The sequence below is a fragment of the Bombina bombina genome, chromosome 1, assembly GCF_027579735.1.
Source record: "Bombina bombina isolate aBomBom1 chromosome 1, aBomBom1.pri, whole genome shotgun sequence".
In the NCBI taxonomy this organism is placed as follows: domain Eukaryota; kingdom Metazoa; phylum Chordata; class Amphibia; order Anura; family Bombinatoridae; genus Bombina; species Bombina bombina.
In genome coordinates, this window is record NC_069499.1 from 108,146,410 (window position 1) to 108,167,979 (window position 21,570).

Here is a 21,570-nt window from a genome sequence, read left to right on the forward strand (position 1 = left end):
TTTGAGTTTAAAGTCCCTTTAATTAAAAGGTTCCTTTTATAGTGCATCTTGTGATACCACAATGTGATCTGTAGTGGCTGCACTAAAAAAAAAATAAGGCGGCTTTATGATTACTTGAAAAGGAAGGTCGTAGGTCTATTGGCGCACATTTTCTGTTCTAGAAAGGTAAATATTTAGAAAAGGTTTTATCATTGGGTTTTCTATCCTCTGGGTCATTTGGAGCGTGTGGCCACAGAGCTGATCAATACACAGATTTGCTAGTTCCCTCACGCAGAGCCTCCCTGGGTATATTTGTCTTGTACGCAGTAAGAATAGTGAAGTGAGCAAAGTGCCGGCAAGGGATGTCTCATTTAGTTCTTGCAGAGTTGGAGAAGGTTTTGAGTTTAAAGGGACAATATACACTCATTTTCATAAAACTGCATGTAATAGACACTACTATAAAGAATAAGATGCACAGATACTGATATAAAAATCCAGTATAAAACTGTTTAAAAACTTTCTTAGAACCTCTTAGTTTAGCTCTGTTGAAAAGGTAGCTGGAAAGCCCACTGCAAGTTGGAAATAAGACACTACCCCCTTCTTTTGCATATGAAAAGACCATTTACACAAACAGGAGCAAGCTGGAGAAGGTAGCTGACGGTATTCACATAAAACTTTGGGGCTTGGTTAGGAATCTGAAAATCAGAGCAATGTTATTTAAAAATAAGCAAAACTATACATTTAAAAAAAAACAAAAAACTTTATGGGCTATATAAATAGATCATCTGCAAAGAAAAAATGAGTGTATAATGTCCCTTTAATCAGAGTTGGGGGGGGGGGGACACTTTGTGTTTGTATACATACTCACTGGGTAGACAAAATATTGAACAACTTAAAGGGACATTCCAGCCCAAATTGGAATTCACATGAATGCATTTCAGTTTTGAATAGAATCATTTTTGTGATATACATGTATTGGCAAAAATGGTTCTAATAAAATTTATAGCTGTTTTATTAGTGTATTTAAGTAGGCACCGTGCACCAGCATTTTAAACACAGCACTTTCTCAGAGAGTCTCAGGTGCTTGTTTCATCTTGTAATGACTCAATTTGTTAATTGTTGACATGATGAAATCCCCCGCTTGTGCTCTGAGCAGCTGCAGTATTTAACATGCTAGTGCACTGAGAATATCTAGCTATTCTTCACATGCACGTGCAGAGAAAAATGTTAACACTAAAACAGCTATAACTTTTACTAGAAGCATCTTTGCCAATACATGTATATTGCATATATGTTTATTTTCAAAGAAGTAATTCATATATGTGCATTTAAATTTTGAACGTGATGTTCCTTTAAGACAACCCCCGCTTTTATGAAGCAGGAAATACTGAGAACTGTATAGTATAATGAAATGATCTAAAAAAAACATGTCATGCAAGGGTTAAAACATTGTTAAATCGGATACAGATCATCAATGTACTACTTTTGGAGCCAATGACAAAAAGCACCAATTAGCTCCCAGTAGTGCATTGCTGCTCTTGAGCCTACCTATACATGCTTCTCACTAAACGATATTTAAAAGAACAAAGTAAACATGAAAAGTCTCTTACAACTGCCTGCTCTGTCAGAATTATGAAAGTTTAACTCTGACTTCCATGTCCAAGTTGCACTTTCTTTTAGTGTTAAAATCAAAATGAACCTTTACCATAACATTTTAGTGCACTTGCGTGCTGGTATTGTTCCTTCTGTTTCTTTCATCTTCTGCACAAGGAAAATGAACAATTAGGGGATATTAAAGGTCTTCATATATGAAGTTATTGGCTTCAAAAGCCTGACCATACAAAACCCTTGTATGACACATGTAAAGTATGTTGAGTATAGCACTGGGCAACCAATCGGTGTATAGCTATTTGTAGGGTCAGTGAGTTTAAATCTGCAGGGTGCACTTTTCTATAAACAAGGTTCTAAAGAGGCATTATTTAGAATTTTACTTCCATTATCGAAATCTTTTTATGTGCACACTTCTGAGTATGTACAAGAGTTTACAGTATATATGTTTATGTGTTTGTGATTGGCTGATTGCTGTTACATGATAAATGAAAGTAACTGTATGAAAAGCAACTTGAACCCCCCCCCCCCAAAAAAAAAAAATGTCTTGTTTCATTTAGAACATACATTTTTAAACAACTTTCCAATTTACTTCTATAATAAATTTTGCTTTCAACAAAGGATACCAAGAGAACAAGCAAATCTCCTTTATTTTTATGCCTCTCTCTTTCTCTCTCTTTCTTTCTCTTTCTTTCTTTCTTTCTTTCTTTCTTTCTTTCTTTCTTTCTTTTTTTCTCCTCTCTTTCTTTCTTTCTCCTCTCTCTCTATATACAAAGAAATACACACAAACACAGAATTTTCTATTGACTCTCCGTGCTATCTTTACAGAGAACACCACCTTATTTAGGGTTATCTCATTTTCCAGCTATGAACATTTTGCCCTGAAAATAGAATAAATATTGCGCTTTGGCCTGAGTTTGTTCAGCAGTCTTACTCTATAACTTTGTTTATCTAAGCAGGTTATTTACAAGGACTTTAGCTTTAACAAACCAGAACTCTATTGCTGTCCTAAGCCGATATTCATTTTGGCAAAGAAAAATAAGAAAAATAAGGAAAAAAAGTTGATAAATGAATTTCCTTCTTTCACATTTCTATTTGTTTTTCTATTTCATAAAACTTCTGTGCATTTTTTTTTCTTTTTCAGTACATAATTAAATGGACATTAAACACTTTGAGATGGCAATTTGTCCCCTTTTCCTGTAATTCAATTCTGAAATTGTGAGCTTTTTAGTTCCTGTTAGAAATGGAAGTCCAAAACAGTTACATTCCACACAGCCATTGGCTTCACACTCTAGCAGAGAAGGTAACCTAAGTTACAACATGGCAGCTCCCATTGTTTTATAGACACTAAACCTTTACACTAATTTTGTCAATATTTAAACAGCTAATGAAACTTTAAAAAATACATCTATATGTTAGTTTCAGACTAATCTTTTCTTTGAATGCTTCATTCTACCTAGCATTTATTTAGTGTTTAACTGCCCTTTAAGCTCATTGGCACCAAACAGGTTGAAACACAGTGGGCACATTTTATTGGTGATGACTGCTAATTTTTGGCCATGTTTTACCAATTGCTTGTTTCCTGCCAAGAATGTAGCAGTAAAACGGTTAGTAGAAGATTATCTGTAAAGTTTTGCTAACAGAAGCGGCAAGCTTGTCTGATTTTGTTTCTTTAAAGGTGCAGTGAGAGTTATATGCAACTCTCTGTATAGTACTTACCTTTGTAATCTCTTCTGTCTTGTTTTATACAACCCTCGAACCTGAAAGAAGCTTCAAAAAAGGGGAGGAAATGCAATAGTTATTGCTTATGTAGTATAGTAATATATAGCCGATCATGTTAATTGTGGCAAAAGTGCCGGTAATTAAAGGGATAGGAAAGTTGAAATTAAACTTGTATGATTCAGATAGAGCATGTAATTTTAAGCCACTTTTAAATTCATTTCTATTTTCAAATGTACTTTGTACTCTTGATATCCATTGTTGGAAAATAATATGTACATATCCTACAATAGTGGGGGTTGCTGGTTATTGGTGCCTACAATCATTTGTCTCTTGTGATTGGCTGACTAGATGTGTTCAGCTAGCTCTCAGTAGTGCTTAGCTGTTCCTTCAGCAAAGGATATTAAGGGAATGAAGCAGATTTGACAATATAATTAAATTGGAAAGTTGTTTTAAATTGTTTGTTCCATCTGAATTCTGAACGAAAAAAATAATTATGTTTCGTGTCTCTTTAATGTAAATTGTATGGATATGCAGCTGATCTGTTAATTCTAACTAATAGTGGTGAAATGATTACAACTAGTTGTTAATATTTGTAGAAAATAGGCGCATGCTTAAAAGAGATCTGAGCACTCTGGTGGTTGGTAAATTTCAGATGGTTCTGGGATGACAGCCGTACCTCTCCTCTTTTTGGTGTGCATCAAAGTACTCAGTTATGTCTGACTGCCGCATATGCAGACTCAACAATCTCCTTTTCCTTTCTTTCCCTTCATCATCATGGACACAACGCTGACTAACTAGAGGTTGTGTATTGTGCTTTGGTGACCCAGCCCCTGGTCCCATAAAAGGAGGCAATGAGTGGGTTAAATCACTGCTGAGTTAGAGACTGATTACTCACTGTCTAATCAGCAGAATTCACACGGCATTATTTCTAGACAGTGACATACTTTGTTATAGAAACATCTGTTTTACAAAAAAAAAAAAAAAAATCTATTCCTTTTTTCAGATACAACAAAAATGCTTTTAAACACGTGGAAAAAAATATATACAAAAACAGACATAGCAAAGGGGTTTTTCAAAGGGGATTCTAGCTAGGAATTTCACAGACCTTCTTGAACATAAAACATATCATACTGATGTGTGCAATTACTAATATCATATAAGTAAAATGTTTTAAAAGGACAGTCTAGTCAAAATTAAACTTTCATGATTCAGATAAGGCATGCAATTTTAAACAACTTTCCAGTTCACTTTTATCATCTAATTTGCTTTGTTTTCTTGGTTTTTCTTAGTTGAAAGCTAAACCTAGGTAGGCTCCTATGCTAATTCCATACCTTGAAGGCCACCCCTTATCTTAATGCGTTTGACAGTTTTTCACAGCTAGAGAGCGTTGGTTCATGTCTGCCATCTAGATAACATTGTGCTCACGCCCCTGGAGTTACTTAAGAGAGGGCACTGATTGGCTAAAATGCAAGTCTGTCAAAAGAACTGAAATAAGGGGCAGTCTGCAGAGTCTTAGATACAAGGTAATTACAGAGGTAAAAAGTATATTATTATAACTGTTGGTTATGCAAAACGGGAATGGGTAATAAGGGGATTATCTATCTTTTGAAACAATAAAAATGCTGGTGCAGACTGTCCCTTTTTAAATGTCTAAACATTTCAGTGAAATCACAAATTGACCATCCTTATAATCAGATTTATTTAGACTTAAATTTACATGTTTAAAGAAGTCATTTCTGCAATATTTTCAAGTTTTTAGCATACAAGTTTTGGTGCTATAAATTGTATTGTCTCAGAGTCTACACACATACAGTAAAAGGGACAGTCTACTCCAGAATTGTTATTGTTTAAAAGATAGATAATCCCTTTATTACCCATTCCCCAGTTTTGCATAACCAACATGGTTATATTAATATACTTTTTACCTCTGTGATTAGCTTGTATCTAAGCCTCTGCAGACTGCCCCCTTATCTCAGTCCTTTTGATAGACTTGCAGTTTAGCCAATCAGTGCTGACTCATAAATAGTGAGCAAGATGTTATCTATATGACACACATGAACTAGAGCTGTCTAACTAGGTTTTTTTCCCACTTTCTTTCCTCCATTGACTTCTGTCAGGGAATACGTTATTACACAATATCCTAAGTTTGGCTTTTTTACGTGCCTCAGGTTGGCGTGCGCAAGCGAGCGAGCGAAAACCGTATACTTTCAACTTGTAATACGAGTGCAACCCGACGCGCACCAAAATTGTTCTTCTAGCGCAGTTAATGCTCAAGCGAGCGTTAAATAGCCCTCCACTTGTAATCTGGTCATAAATCATGAAAGTTTTATTTTTTACTAGACTGTCCCTTTAAAAAAAACAATAAACTGAATGAGAATAGTCTCAAGTTTAAAATCTCTGTGAAAAGCCGCTGATAGTGCTGCTGCTAATTTGTTAAGTCGCTAGCAAGCGGGGCTAACATCTTATATAGTCAAGCTCCCGTGTCTTAACAAGGACTGCTGTATTCCAGGAAACCTATGCCAGTTTTAGGTGATTACGGAGTTTGAAGTAATGCTGTTACTGCAGGAGGGAGTTGTCACTTAGTCTGCTTCAACACTGATTAAGTGTAATATAATCTGCTTGAAAGGGAAAGCGAAGAACTAATGAAGTACCATAGTTGTTTGTCTACACATTATATAATAGATACAAATGGATCCTGTTTTCCCAAAGGTTTTTTTTTTTTTTTTTTTTTTTTTTAAAGAAAAATGCTACGTGAAAAAAAAAGACAACCCAAACAGATGTTTTCAGAAGTCTTTTGTTGTAGAGCAATGTTTTTCACAGTTTTCTACAAAAATCCACTTCTGGCCTTTTTTTTTTTTTTTTATGGATGTTCATGAATAAATGTAGCTTTTTCTGTGGAGTTGTCCGTACAATCCAGTAAGCTATAGATACCTAGGTATCAGATGTACTCAAACGTGCATTCACTGTTCGTTTTGCATGTACAACCTTTACTTAAATGGATAATAAAGTAAAATTGCATCCTGTGTCTGAATCATTAAGTTTAACTTTGTCCCTTTTTTGCCTTTGGGGTAGTCATATGTGACCCTCTGCACTAGTTTTTGCGTTTCAAGGGGAAAAATCAGAACTCTGAGTGCAATAGTTTTTGTGGCCCCCAAGAAAAATTAGACCTAAAAATGTGTGCTTTGGGGACTTCTTGTGGATAGGTAGACACGCTGACACTCTAGAGAGTAGAACAGCAGATAGTGGTTACCAGTGGGGGTTCTAGAACTTAATATAGGGGGTGCTAGTTGAGAGGGCTAAGAAAGGTGGTGAACATAATATAAAGAACCCTTTACAGCTCAATGGGTGCTATACGTGTTTGGAGGTGCATAGCACCCCTCAGTTTCTCCATAGGACTGTCATCGGTGTGTACCCTGCAACCTCCCCTAAATCTTTCCATGTGCCACTGGCCTTACATTTAAATGTGGCCCTTAAGGTCTATGGCCCTCATGTTAGTAAGTTGTGTAATAAATACCACTGTTCTTTTTCCACTTTTCATGTTATCTTGAACATGCCAAGACTGATTTAAGCTGACATTGGAGCAGGACTCTGTGAACATTTGGTCCTGGCTTTTCTCGTCCCGTCTTTGATTATGATCCCTCTGTATAATTCTGCAAAATGTTTGCTATAGCGGTCACTTAAACGTTTATTTGCCAAAGATGAATGCGAAATATTGAACAAACGTTAACCATTCATGTAGAACAAATAAAGCAAACATCATTATTTTGAACAAATGTACCAAACCAATTGGCCATCCTTGGTACAGAGTTTGTAGAAAGTTGTGCTAAGATGCGGTATATTCTGTGAATTCCTGCACATGCTCAAAAAGTGCAAATCTAAAAAGACTGCACATTTTCTTAAAGGAAGTCAATTGGAAAATTGTTTAAAATTACTGTTCTATCTGAATCGCTAAACTTTACTTTTGACTTTAGTGTCCCTATTAAATTACTGGCAAATTGGAAAATAATAAAGAAAATATAATGTATACGGTTATTTTTATACTGCAATTACAAGGTGTTTTTTGTCTCTTACATACATGAGCACATTATAGTTAAAATGACAGTCTACACTATAAAATTGTTATTGTTTAAAAAGATAGATAACGCATTTACTACCCATTCCCCAGCTTTGCACAACCAACATTGATATATTAATATACTTTTATAACATTTAAACCTCTAAATTTCTGCCTGATTCAAAGGCATTACAGACAGCCTCTTATCACATGCTTTTGTATTTGCTTTTCACAACAGGATACTGCTAGTTCATGTGGGCCATATAGACAACATTGTGTTCACCCCCGAGGAGTTACTTAAGATTTAGCACAACACAGTACAGGTGGCCCTCGTTTTACAACGGTTCAATTTACACCGTTTCAGAATAACAACCTTTTTTTCCAGTCATGTGACTGCTATTGAAATGCATTGAGCAGTGCATTTATTAAAATAGCCAGTAAGTGGAGCTGTCCGTTTGTGTTGCAGAAAAACCAAGCAAGCTGAAATTAATCAGTTTAACCAGACCTGAGCTAACGAGCAGATTTCAAAGGAACAAGATCTTCTTGTCTATAAATCAGTCTAGATTGGAATGCATAGAAAGAACTGTTTGCAGAAAAATGCAAGTGAAGTCTGTGTTGTGTGATTATTTTATTAGGTTTATAATGCTGTTTAGCAAATGTTTTTGTTCATTTAACTTAGTTTAATTATATAGTCTGTGTTGTGTGATTATTTTATTAGGTTTATAATGCTGTTTAGCATTTAAAGTCCTCATTTCAAAGCTTTAAAAATAATGTATTAGATGTTACTTATGACAATTTTGAGAGGGGCCTGGAACCTATCTCCCTCACTTCCCATTGACTTACATTAAAAACTGGGTTTCAATTTACAACGGTTTCGATTTACAACCATTCCTTCTGGAACCTAACCCCGGCGTAAACTGAGGGCTACCTGTACTAAATGCAAGTCAATAGATAATAAATACAAAGTCATGTGATCAGGAGGCTGTCAGAAGAGGCTTAGATACAAGGTAATCACAGAGGTAAAACGTATATTAATATAACAGTGTTGGTTATGCAAAACTGGGGAATGGGTAATAAAGGGATTATCTATCTTTTAAAACAATAACAATTCTATTGTAGACTGTCCCTTTAAAGTAGTCTTTATGGAGGCTGTGTATGAGATATGTACAGTAGAGATAACTAAACAAAACTAGGCAATCTTGCATTGTTTTGAATGTATGGCTGTATGACAATTGACTCAGCAACTCTATTCATAGCGGTGAAGATATTCTCCACGACTATAAATAACAAAAGTATTATGATTTTCAGTTTAGAATTTTTTTCCCCATTAAATGACAGAACACTGTAATACACGTATAATCCACTGTTTGAAATGCCACAAAGTACAAAACCAATTTAATATCCCTTTAAGAATCGTAACTCCTAAAATAACATGCAGAATTAAGAAATATTGTCTGCAATTTAAAGACATTATGGGAAGGAAGATAGCTTTCTTTCAACTGGAAATTTAGACACAGTATAGTGTATTTTTTTCCCGTTGCCTTGACAAATCCACCTATGACATTATCTGTTGGAGCATGAAATTTTAAGACTATCTACCCTAAACTACTGTATATTTAACCCCCTCACAGGGGTTACACACACAGTAGAAACACTGTTAGGGACTTGCAGAGCACTGCTGGTTCCGAGCAGAACCCGCCACTGACCCAGTCAGCAGCAGCTCTAGTTGCACGACTGCGGGGAAATAGCGCTGCTGATTAAATCAGCATCATTTTCTGCTCAGAGCCAGCAGTGCTCTTCGAGTCCCGAGCAGTATTAGTCTAGTCAATATTCTTGGAAATATATACTGTGACTGATTACAGCATAGCATTTTTTTGTCTATAATGGCCCTTTAATGTTTTATATCAAACAAATCTGCTTAAAAAGTATTAGCCAGTAAGAATATTAAGGAACCAGACAGTGGTATTTGTATATAGATATATGTGGAATATAATGGTAAACACTTGCCTGAATCATTGCACTGTTCCCTAAAACTGTAGGCTACATGCATCTTACCTGGGTTGTATGTCAAGGGTCAGTTCACTGCTGTATGTGTGTGAGGCAATCAGGGGTTTAATCACTGCTGCAAGTGGGATTTAGCCCCTTGATGGCCCGTGTGTGTATTGAACAAGCCAGAGTTAGAGTATCACTGTGCAATGTGTTCTAAGTAGTGTAGGTGTTAAATCACCAATGTGAGCTTTGTTTTCGGTGATGTTTTAACCCTTTAATTGTCCTGTATGTTCAGGGAAAGCAACAATGATTAGGTCCTTACTGTCTGTTATTACAATGATTTAACCCAGGGGTTGATAAATTTGTCAAAATTTTAGGAACCGGTATGAATTTTTAGGGAAAAGACATACTTTTAGGAGACAGACAGTGATATTTGTATATAGATATATGGAGAATAAACCAAAAAGTTAGAAGTTCTAGGAACCAATGGATCCATTGCTCAGGGTTTGTCGAGCCCTGATTTAACACTTTGATTTCCCTGTGTTCTGGGCAACCAAGAGGCAAAGGGTCTAATATATTTTGGCAGCCAGATTTCTTATTTTGAAAGTGCATTTGGATTTGCACAGATCTTCATGAGAAGAAATCCGGCTCTGAAAATAGCCAAATGCTGCTGGCGGCTGCCGTATTCGACATTGGTTTGCTACACACATAGACAAATGCACATTCCTACCTATTGTGTATCTGGTTGAATTGAATATCCGTAGAAGTTTATACCTGTGCTTGCTGTGCCAGTATATTAAATGCTTAGTAACTTTTTTTCTTTTTATCCATTCCAGAGTATTGGAAAAGGATCCCTTTGGTGCATAGACCCAGAATACAGACAGAACCTGATACAAGCCTTGAAAAAGACCCCCTATCATCCGTATTCCCACGTCTTCAACACACCCCCCACCTCTCCTCAGGCATATCAAAGGTAAGGACTTTTCAAGTAATCTTCCTTTATAACTAACGCACAAAAAGACTGGATGACTTTCTCTTTGGATATAGTCCCAAAGATTACATCTCAGTATAAAAACGTTTCTTGTATTAAGAGTTCAGTGCCAGTAGAAGAAAAAAAAAAAAAAGAATAGATTTTTGTGCAATGACATCAAGCCCACAGCAGTTATACAGAACATACCAGCCAGTGATCCAAGCTTTGTCACCCTGCTAGTACCGTACCTTGTTATGGAAAGCACAGAACCCTCTGACTCTTCCGTTACGTTTGCTGGCTTAACTTTTCATGAACTGCAGTTTGTTTTTGTTTAATCCTTTGGTAATTTGTACAGGAAATTGTGAGCCTGGCAAATAGTTTCTTGGATAATTTTATCTGCAACTTGCTTGCTGCACAGCACACTGTGGAATCTCAGCAGATTTGTATTGAGTGGTCGCCATGTAACCAGTTTTCTCTAATGACGGGTTTGGTTTTGTTATGGTTACACTTATGTGTACGCGCATCTAATGTGCAGCTCACTGGGCAACCCTGAGCATTGTGACATTGTCTAGTGGTTGTTTTTGTTAAGGAATAGGTGTGTTCTGTTTAACCATTTCATATATGAATGCTTAGCAAAGGAAATATTGGCTGAAGTAGCTTAAAGGGACACAAAACCCCAAACTTTTATTTTGTGACTTAGAGTATACAGTTTTAAAAAAAATATTTGCTTTGTTCCCATGATATTCTTTGTTAAAGAGATACCTAGGTAGGCGTCTGGAGAACTACAATGTTATCTGTATGGCACACATGAACTAGTGCTGTCTAGCTGTGAAAACACTGTCAAAATGCACTGAGATAAGAGGCAACCTTCAAGGGCTTAGAAATTAGCATTTGAGACTACTTAGGTCTAGCTTTCAACAAAGAATGTCAAGAGAAAAAAGCAAAGTGGATGATAAATGTAAATTGGAAGGTTGTTTAAAATTGCATGCCCTATCTGAATCCTGAAAGTTTGTTTTTGACTAGACTGTTCCTTTAATTTAATTACCTGTAAAGGAACATTAAAATATTTTTTTAAATATGCATATTATATATTAGAAATACTGCAATGTGAAAGCTATGCTTACCTAATGGTTTGATAGTGTTTAAAATTGTCAATATTTGAGTGGTTTTGGAATCCAGGGGCATACCACTTAAAAAGTGCCTTTTGTATGTTTTATCTCACCTCCTTTGTTGTCCATTTATTTAAGGACTTTTTTCTTATGAGGGCAGTGGCTACTGAGAAATTCTTAGTGTTCATTTTACAAGAAAACAAGTTGTTTGTGAAGAACACAAAAACGATCTGTTTCTTTTCAAGTTTATTTTGATTTAAAGGGACAGTCTAGTCAAAATTAAACTTTCCTATTTACTTTTATCATCAAATTTTCTTTGTTCCATTGAAGGCAGTTCCTTATTTCAATGCATTTGATAGTTTTTCACAGCTAGAGGGCGTTAGTTCACGTGTGCTATATAGATAACATTGTGCTCACGCCCATGGAGCTACTTATGAGAGGGCACTGATTGGCTAAAATGCAAGTCTGTCAAAAGAACTAAATAAGGGGGCAGTCTGCAGAGGGTTAGATACAAGATAATCACAGAGGTAAAACGTTTATTAAAATAACTGTTGATTATGCAAAACTGGGAATGGGTAATAAAGGGATTGTCTATATATTTAAACAATAAAAAAAATCTGGTATAGACTGTCCCTTTAACATATTTGTTTCTACTAAAGGAGAACTATTTAATAATCCATTTAACATTGAGTGGACTAGTAACATTCTCTCTTTGGGCTAGTAGCTAGTAAACTATAATTATATTCTGGATGACTTCTATGTTTCATCCAAAATGGTCAACTCCTCTGCCCTAGAAGGACACAATGCAATTTAGCTCTATCTAGTAGTCATAGGGTTAACTTTTTAGCTTTAGACGTTCCCAAAGTACAGAGTATAGAGTCTTTATTATAGAGTATATACTCTTTATATAGAGTATATAAAGTATAGAGTCTTTATTATAGAGTATATACTCTTTATATAGAGTATATAAAGTATAGAGTCTTTATTATAGAGTATATACTCTTTATATAGAGTATATAAAGTATAGAGTCTTTATTATAGAGTATATAAAGTATAGAGTCTTTATTATAGAGTATATACTCTTTATATAGAGTATATAAAGTATAGAGTCTTTATTATAGAGTATATACTCTTTATATAGAGTATATAAAGTATAGAGTCTTTATTATAGAGTATATACTCTTTATATAAAGTATATAAAGTATAGAGTCTTTATTATAGAGTATATACTCTTTATATAGAGTATATAAAGTATAGAGTCTTTATTATAGAGTATATACTCTTTATATAAAGTATATAAAGTATAGAGTCTTTATTATAGAGTATATACTCTTTATATAGAGTATATAAAGTATAGAGTCTTTATTATAGAGTATATAAAGTATAGAGTCTTTATTATAGAGTATATACTCTTTATATAGAGTATATAAAGTATAGAGTCTTTATTATAGAGTATATACTCTTTATAAAGAGTATATAAAGTATAGAGTCTTTATTATAGAGTATATACTCTTTATATAGAGTATATAAAGTATAGAGTCTTTATTATAGAGTATATACTCTTTATATAGAGTATATAAAGTATAGAGTCTTTATTATAGAGTATATACTCTTTATATAGAGTATATAAAGTATAGAGTCTTTATTATAGAGTATATACTCTTTATATAGAGTATATAAAGTATAGAGTCTTTATTATAGAGTATATACTCTTTATATAGAGTATATAAAGTATAGAGTCTTTATTATAGAGTATATACTCTTTATATAGAGTATATAAAGTATAGAGTCTTTATTATAGAGTATATACTCTTTATATAGAGTATATAAAGTATAGAGTCTTTATTATAGAGTATATACTCTTTATATAGAGTATATAAAGTATAGAGTCTTTATTATAGAGTATATACTCTTTATATAGAGTATATAAAGTATAGAGTCTTTATTATAGAGTATATACTCTTTATATAAAGTATATAAAGTATAGAGTCTTTATTATAGAGTATATACTCTTTATATAGAGTATATAAAGTATAGAGTCTTTATTATAGAGTATATACTCTTTATATAGAGTATATAAAGTATAGAGTCTTTATTATAGAGTATATACTCTTTATATAGAGTATATAAAGTATAGAGTCTTTATTATAGAGTATATACTCTTTATATAGAGTGTATAGAGTCTTTATTATAGAGTATATACTCTTTATATAGAGTATATAAAGTATAGAGTCTTTATTATAGAGTATATACTCTTTATATAGAGTATATAAAGTATAGAGTCTTTATTATAGAGTATATACTCTTTATATAGAGTATATAAAGTATAGAGTCTTTATTATAGAGTATATACTCTTTATATAGAGTATATAAAGTATAGAGTCTTTATTATAGAGTATATACTCTTTATATAGAGTATATAAAGTATAGAGTCTTTATTATAGAGTATATACTCTTTATATAGAGTATATAAAGTATAGAGTCTTTATTATAGAGTATATACTCTTTATATAGAGTATATAAAGTATAGAGTCTTTATTATAGAGTATATAAAGTATAGAGTCTTTATTATAGAGTATATAAAGTATAGAGTCTTTATTATAGAGTATATACTCTTTATATAGAGTATATAAAGTATAGAGTCTTTATTATAGAGTATATACTCTTTATATAGAGTATATAAAGTATAGAGTCTTTATTATAGAGTATATACTCTTTATATAGAGTATATAAAGTATAGAGTCTTTATTATAGAGTATATACTCTTTTTATATAGAGTGTATAGAGTCTTTATTATAGAGTATATACTCTTTTTATATAGAGTGTATAGAGTCTTTATTATAGAGTATATACTCTTTATATAGAGTATATAAAGTATAGAGTCTTTATTATAGAGTATATACTCTTTATATAGAGTATATAAAGTATAGAGTCTTTATTATAGAGTATATAAAGTATAGAGTCTTTATTATAGAGTATATACTCTTTATATAGAGTATATAAAGTATAGAGTCTTTATTATAGAGTATATAACGTATAGAGTCTTTATTATAGAGTATATACTCTTTATATAGAGTATATAAAGTATAGAGTCTTTATTATAGAGTATATACTCTTTATATAGAGTGTATAGAGTCTTTATTATAGAGTATATACTCTTTATATAGAGTATATAAAGTATAGAGTCTTTATTATAGAGTATATACTCTTTATATAGAGTATATAAAGTATAGAGTCTTTATTATAGAGTATATACTCTTTATATAGAGTATATAAAGTATAGAGTCTTTATTATAGAGTATATAAAGTATAGAGTCTTTATTATAGAGTATATACTCTTTATATAGAGAATATAAAGTATAGAGTCTTTATTATACTGTAATAAATTGTGAGGCGATGACCAGAAGGTTTATAACAAAACCCTTGTATCTTTACTACCACAGTAAATGATTTGTATCTTCTTGTTGTGTGTCTCTTATAGACTTTATTTGTTCATAACAAGATTTTAGTAGCCTGGCTTTACACTGCTATAGTTTTTGCAAGTCTAATATTTGTTCTGCAAGAGGAAGCACAATGTGAGTTTTTTTTCTAGGAGCATTTAATGAAGTTTCTTCTCTATGTACGTTAAGAAGCATTCCATCACATGCCTAGACAATCAATCTTCAGTGAGAGATGGGAAGAACAGCTGGGCTTTAGGGAAGACTGCTGTAAGTCTGCCCTTGCAAGGCGATTAGCGTGATGGTAACCATAGTAACTAGAGCGTCACTATAGCAACACATAGCTGAGACAGGTGCAGTTGCATCACAAGGCTGTTAGTTGCCTGGCAAACGGACAGGCCATTAGCACATATAACTACACCGTTACCATGGTAACAAATAACCCCACATAGCGACTACAGTTGGCTCTAAGCCTTTTCTTGGAGATATGGTACCTGCTTTTGTCTATTTTTTGTGAAAATCAGCAGCAGCATGAATTATCGAAGATGACAACTTGAGGTCAGATAGCTTCAGGACGAAACATCAGCATAGAGTTTACCGGAAAAGCCTGGGACAAATTGCACTGAGATGAAAAGCCATAAAAAAAATATCCATGGCACCCAGTCCCGTTGTAGCTTTTATGGGTATTGACCTGGATGACAGTTATTTTTCAGTAGAATGTTTTCTTTATGTCCAATACCTACCCCATAAAACATGAACAAATCAGTCTGTTCATTTGTCAGAATGAGTTTATCAATTCTTTTCAGATGGAAAATGATGGTATCATTTGTAAAGTACAGACACAAACAAGTCTGAAAGAATTCCCCTTCAAGTGCTTAAAAACCCTAGTGCTTAATAGAAAACTATTCTTTATCTACAGATACAGGGACATCACGTTAATGTATTTCTATATAGGTATATTAGTATATATCGGCAGTTACATTCTGGATCGCAAATTTAAATGACAAGAAATGTGAGGATATGTTATAGAAAGAGCAAGTACCATAAATATTTAAAAAAATATTTTTACTATACAATAACATTTATTAGTAGATTAAATTATAAGTTAAAGTCTTTTTAAATGGTGATTTAGAGCAGACTGCAACATGAAATCCCATGGTTTCAGAACAATATTTTCTCTCTGAAATCCTTTTTTTTTTTTTTTTTTCCCTCCACTTTTATCACAAATTCGTGTTGTAATATATTTTGATGCCAGAAAAAGGTTTTTGGTTTGCATGTGAAATTTTTGTTTTGTGAGTCAGAGGAACAAGTAATGCCTTTTGTTAGAAAATGTTCCTGTATTTTATTAAACCCTTTGGGAACCAATGTTGTAGATATCATTACAGGAAAAAAGGTTATTAATTACAAATTAAAGGGACATTGTACACTAAATAAATTCTAGATAGAATGATACATTTTTTTTTAATCAAAGTTGCTTTATTCGCTTGGTATCCTTTGTTAAAGGAGAAGCAATGCGCTACTGGGAACTAGCTGAACACATCAAGTGAGCCAATGACGAGACGTATATGTGCAGCCACTAATTAGCAGCTAACTCCCAGTAGTGTAATGTTGCTCCTGAGTCTACCTAGGCATGCCTTTCAACAAAGGATACCAGCTGAATGAAGCAAAGTAGATAATAGAATTAAAGTAGAATGTTGTTTAAAACGTCTGCTCTATCTGAATCATGCCATTTTTATTTTGACTTTATTGCCCCTTTAAGTCTAGAGTCTACAAAAGCAGGAATATAATATGTATAGATTGCATTTCTTTTTAATACATTTCATTAATCGTTTTATGGCTTGTGCTGTAGAAAAAGTATGTTTAATTAAACATCAAAAAACAGAAAGATTGTGTTGCTAAATGGGCGCGTTTCTTCCTACAGCTAGATAACAGAGCAGACATTGCAGAACCTAGGTTCTATTGTAACATGATTTTTGCCGCAAAAGTCCTATACTGAGCACTAAGATCTAACTTATTTTAAATGTCTGCATATAAACTGATTTTAGTGTCCACAAACACTTTATCTGTATTAAACTATACATCTATAATTATAGTATTTATTCAGTGTTCTCCATTGAAAATGTTGTGATATTGTAACATTTTCTGTTATTCTTATGTTACATAAGCTATCCAAGGTACTTGTGTAGGTTAACGGAAATTGATGTAATTACAATTTGTGCAAGGACATGAAACGCAAATTTTTACTTTTTTTTTTATTCAGATAGAGCATACATCCCTGCTTTTCAACAAAAGATGCAAAAAGATTAAAGAAAATTTGATAACAGAATTAAATTATAAAGTTGTTTAAATGCTCTATCTGAATCATTAAAGAAAAAATGTGTTTAGCTAGTTTCTTTGCTGCTCTTTAGCTGATTTTATCTGTCTTACCCCTTTGCAGGCATTAAACACATAAATAAATATGTGTAAGCAACAGTGCAGTAATACAATGTTTTAACACAAAAGAATTATGCTGCAAGTAGATTTGTTGATACCTCAGAATCATAAGAGTGTAAAATCTAAGAGTTAATGAATTCCACTGAAGAGTACGTGAAACTCTTCACCACATAATATTAATTGTAGTATACTAATTTAATATGGTGAGCGTTTTTTTTATTTATTGATACTAATGCACCAAAAACATTTTTCAGTGGTGAGATACCCTTAAAGGGACACTGAACCCAAATTTTTTATTTCGTGATTCAGATAGAGCATGACATTTTAAGCAACTTTCTAATGTACTCCTATTATCAAATTTTCTTCCTTCTCTTGCTATCTTTATTTGAAAAGAAGGCATCTAAGCTTTTGTTTTTTTGGTTCAGCACTCTGGAGAGCACTTTTTTTTTGGTGGATGAATTTATCCACCAATCAGCAAGAACAACCCAGGTTGTTCACCAAAAATGGGCCGGCATCTAAACTTACATTCTTGCATTTAAAATAAAGATACCAAGAGAATGAAGAACATTTGATAATATGAGTATATTAGAAAGGTGCTTAACATTTCATGCTCTATCTAAATCACGAAAGAAATTTTTTTGGGTTCAGTGTCCCTTTAAATGATAAAATGTATAAAATACATGTCAAGACTCTGATTTTGAAAGACAAGGGGTAACAGAGCTCTAATTTGTATATATTGGACCATCTAATGCATTGCTAATTCAATTTATAGTACTTTTTTAAAGGCACATTATAAAAGTTTTCTGTTCTCTATGAAAGAGCAGTAATTTTAATATTTTAAAATAATTGTGCAAATCAATTCTAAAGTGACAGAAACAAACTGGAAATTTACTGTAGTCTTTTTTTTTTTTTTTTATTTGAAAAGATGCATATGTTTGCAAATATACTTATAGTAGTAGTTATTAGACGTTTTGTATGCAGCTGCAACCAAATGGCGCCATGCTCATGAATTATTGTCTGCCAGTGATGTCAAACCTAAGTAGCAAATGGACAGTTTTAAATGCTGATAAACCACAATGCAAAAATGTGTGAAATCTGTTAATCCTACCCCAATTTGTTTTGATGTTAATGGTTTTACTCATCCTTCCTTTTCCTATAGAATAGATAGTGTTAATGAGATTTTTTTTTTTTTTTACAGTAGCTAGTTATCCTGATCTGAGGTCTTCTAATTTTGTTTACATGCTCGTCTGAGATGTTTCCTCCTAATGCAATTGCATCTCTCGTTGGTTGTCTTTCAGATATTGATGCTGAAGGTAAAAATAGCTGTTAGTATTGATGAATCAGCAAATCCATCCCCATTCATTTAGACGAAATGTAGCCTCTCAGCTTAAACTGAATGTAGCAGGAAATCCCCTATTATGTCCTTTAATGTGAAGGACAGAAAAATATCTATAAATATACAGTGATCTGAGTCGTGTGTCCCTGTGGCTCCTATTTCTAGGATATTGTATATGTTCCTTTATACTAACACTCTACTCTAGTATATTAGAATGGGATCAGTCTCCTAACGTTATTGATATAATTTTATTATCATTATTTTGTTAAGTGCTGCCAGATCTTGTAACTTGGATTGATCTTATTTTGACAAAGTACAGATGCACCTAGTACCTCGTTATATCTACAGTGCAGATTTGCAAATGTTTTGAATCAAATAATGCAGCACAGTGTAAGACAATAGTTCTGTATTTACATTTCACTATAGGATTCAATTGCAGTTATTTTGCTTCAAGTACATACTACATGCAGATAACAGTTAAAGGTCCAAAAAGAAAATGTTCTTATGTTAGAGCATTTTATTATAGAAATATTGCTTTTATATACAGTATCCCACAAAAGTGAGTACACCCCTCACATTTTTGTAAATATTTTATTATTTTCATGTGACAAGACTGAAGAAATTACACTTTGCTACAATGTAAAGTAGTGAGTGTACAGCCTGTATAACAGTGTAAATTTGCTGTCCCCTCAAAATAACTCAACACACAGCCATTAATGTCTAAACCGTTGGCAACAAAAGTGAATACACCCCTAAGTGGAAATTTCCAAATTGGGCCAAATTAGCCATTTTCCCTCCCCGGGGTCATGTTACTCGTTAGTGTTACAAGATCTCAGGTGTGAATGGGGAGCAGGTGTGTTAAATTTGGTGTTATCGCTCTCACACTCTGTCATACTGGTCGCTGAAAGTTCAACATGGCACCTCATGGCAAAGAACTCCCTGAGGATCTGAAAAAAAAGAATTGTTGCTCTACATAAAGATGGCCTAGGCTATAAGAAGATTGCCAAGACCCTGAAACTGAGCTTCCGCACGGTGGGCAAGACCATTCAGCGGTTTCACAGGACATGTTCCACTCAGAACAGGCCTCGCCATGGTCTACCAAAGAAGTTCAGTGCACGTGCTCAGTGTCATATCCAGAGGTTGTCTTTGGGAAATAGACGTATGAGTGCTGCCAGCATTTCTGCAGAGGTTGAAGGGGTGAGGGGTCAGCCTGTCAGTGCTCAGACCATACTCCACACACTGCATCAAATTGGTCTGTATGGCTGTCGTCCCAGAAGAAAGCCTCTTCTAAAGATGATGCACAAGAAAGCCTACAAACAGTTTGCTGAAGACAAGCAGACTAAGTACATGGATTTCTGGAACGTCCTGTGGTTCGATGAGACCAAGATAAACATATTTGGTTCAGATGGTGTCAAGCGTGTGTGGCGGCAACCAGGTGAGGAGTAAAAAGACAAGTGTGTCTTGCCTACAGTCAAGCATGGTGGTGGGAGTGTCATGGTCTGGGCCTGCATGAGTGCTGCCGGTACTGGGGAGCTACAGTTTATTGAGGGAACCATGAATACCAACATGTACTATGACATACTAAAGCAGAGCATGATCCCCTCCCTTCGGAGACTGGGCCGCAGGGCAGTAGTCCAACATGATAATGACCCCAAACACACCTCCAAGACGAACACTGCCTTGCTAAAGAAACTGAGGGTAAAGGTGATGGACTGGCCAAGCATGTCTCCAGACCTAAACCCTATTGAGCATCTGTGGGGCATCCTCAAACGGAAGGTGGGGGAGCGCAAGGTCTCTAACATCCACCAGCTCCGTGATCTCATCATGGAGGAGTGGAAGAGGACTCCAGTGGCAACCTGTGAAGCTCTGGTGAACTCCATGCCCAAGAGGGTTAAGGCAGTGCTGGAAAATAATGGTGGCCACACAAAATATTGACACTTTGGGCCCAATTTGGACATTTCCTCTTAGGGGTGTACTCACTTTTGTTGCCAACGGTTTAGACATTAATGGCTGTGTGTAGAGTTATTTTGAGGGGATAGCAAATTTACACTGTTATACAGGCTGTACACTCACTAGTTTACATTGTAGCAAAGTGTAATTTCTTCAGTATTGTCACATGAAAAGTTATAATAAAATATTTATAAAAATATTAGGGGTGTACTCACTTTTGTGGGATACTGTAACTATGAGTAAAGTACCAGTAAATGCAGTAGATTTGCATAATCAACTCATGCATGATAAAAAGATAATGCAATAGCACTTAGTCTAATATGCTGTCCCTAACATCGCCAACACCTACCTACATTTATTAACCCCTAATATGCCGCCCCCAACGTCGCCGCCACTATATTAAAGTTATTAACCCCTAAATCTAAGTCTAACCCTAACACCCCCTAACTTAAATATAATTTAAATAAATCTAATTAAAATTACTATTATTACCTAAATAATTCCTATTTAAAACGAAATACTTACCTATAAAACAAACCCTAAGCTAGCTACAATATAACTAATAGTTAAATTGTAGCTAGCTTAGGGTTTATTTTTATTTTACAGGCAAGTTTGTATTTATTTTAACTAGGTAGAATAGTTATTAAATAGTTATTAACTATTTAATAACTACCTATTTAAAATAAAGACAAATTTACCTGTAAAATAAAACCTAACCTAAGTTACAATTACACCTAACACTACACTATAATTAAATGAATTCCCTAAATTAAATACAATTAAATACAAATAAATAAAATTAGCTAAAGTACAAAAACAAACAAACACTACATTTCAATAAATAATAAACAAATTACAAGATTTTTAAACTAATTACACCTAATCTAATCCCCCTAACAAAATAAAAAAGCCCCCCCCAAAATAAAAAAAGCCCTACTCTAAATTACAAATAGCCCTTAAAAGGGCCTTTTGCGGGTCATTGC

General features: G+C 33.8%; 1 protein-coding gene across 4 annotated transcripts in view; it reads left to right on the forward strand.

Annotated features, from left to right (window-relative positions):
• FOXN3 (forkhead box N3) overlaps window positions 1–21,570 on the forward strand; it is a 204,585-nt gene that overhangs the window by 24,032 nt on the left and 158,983 nt on the right. For all 4 annotated transcript variants that reach the window (XM_053697571.1, XM_053697573.1, XM_053697575.1 and 1 more), the window contains exon 3: window positions 10,189–10,325. In XM_053697571.1, the coding sequence (XP_053553546.1) occupies window positions 10,189–10,325 (137 nt within the window). The remainder of the gene's footprint in view (window positions 1–10,188; window positions 10,326–21,570) is intronic.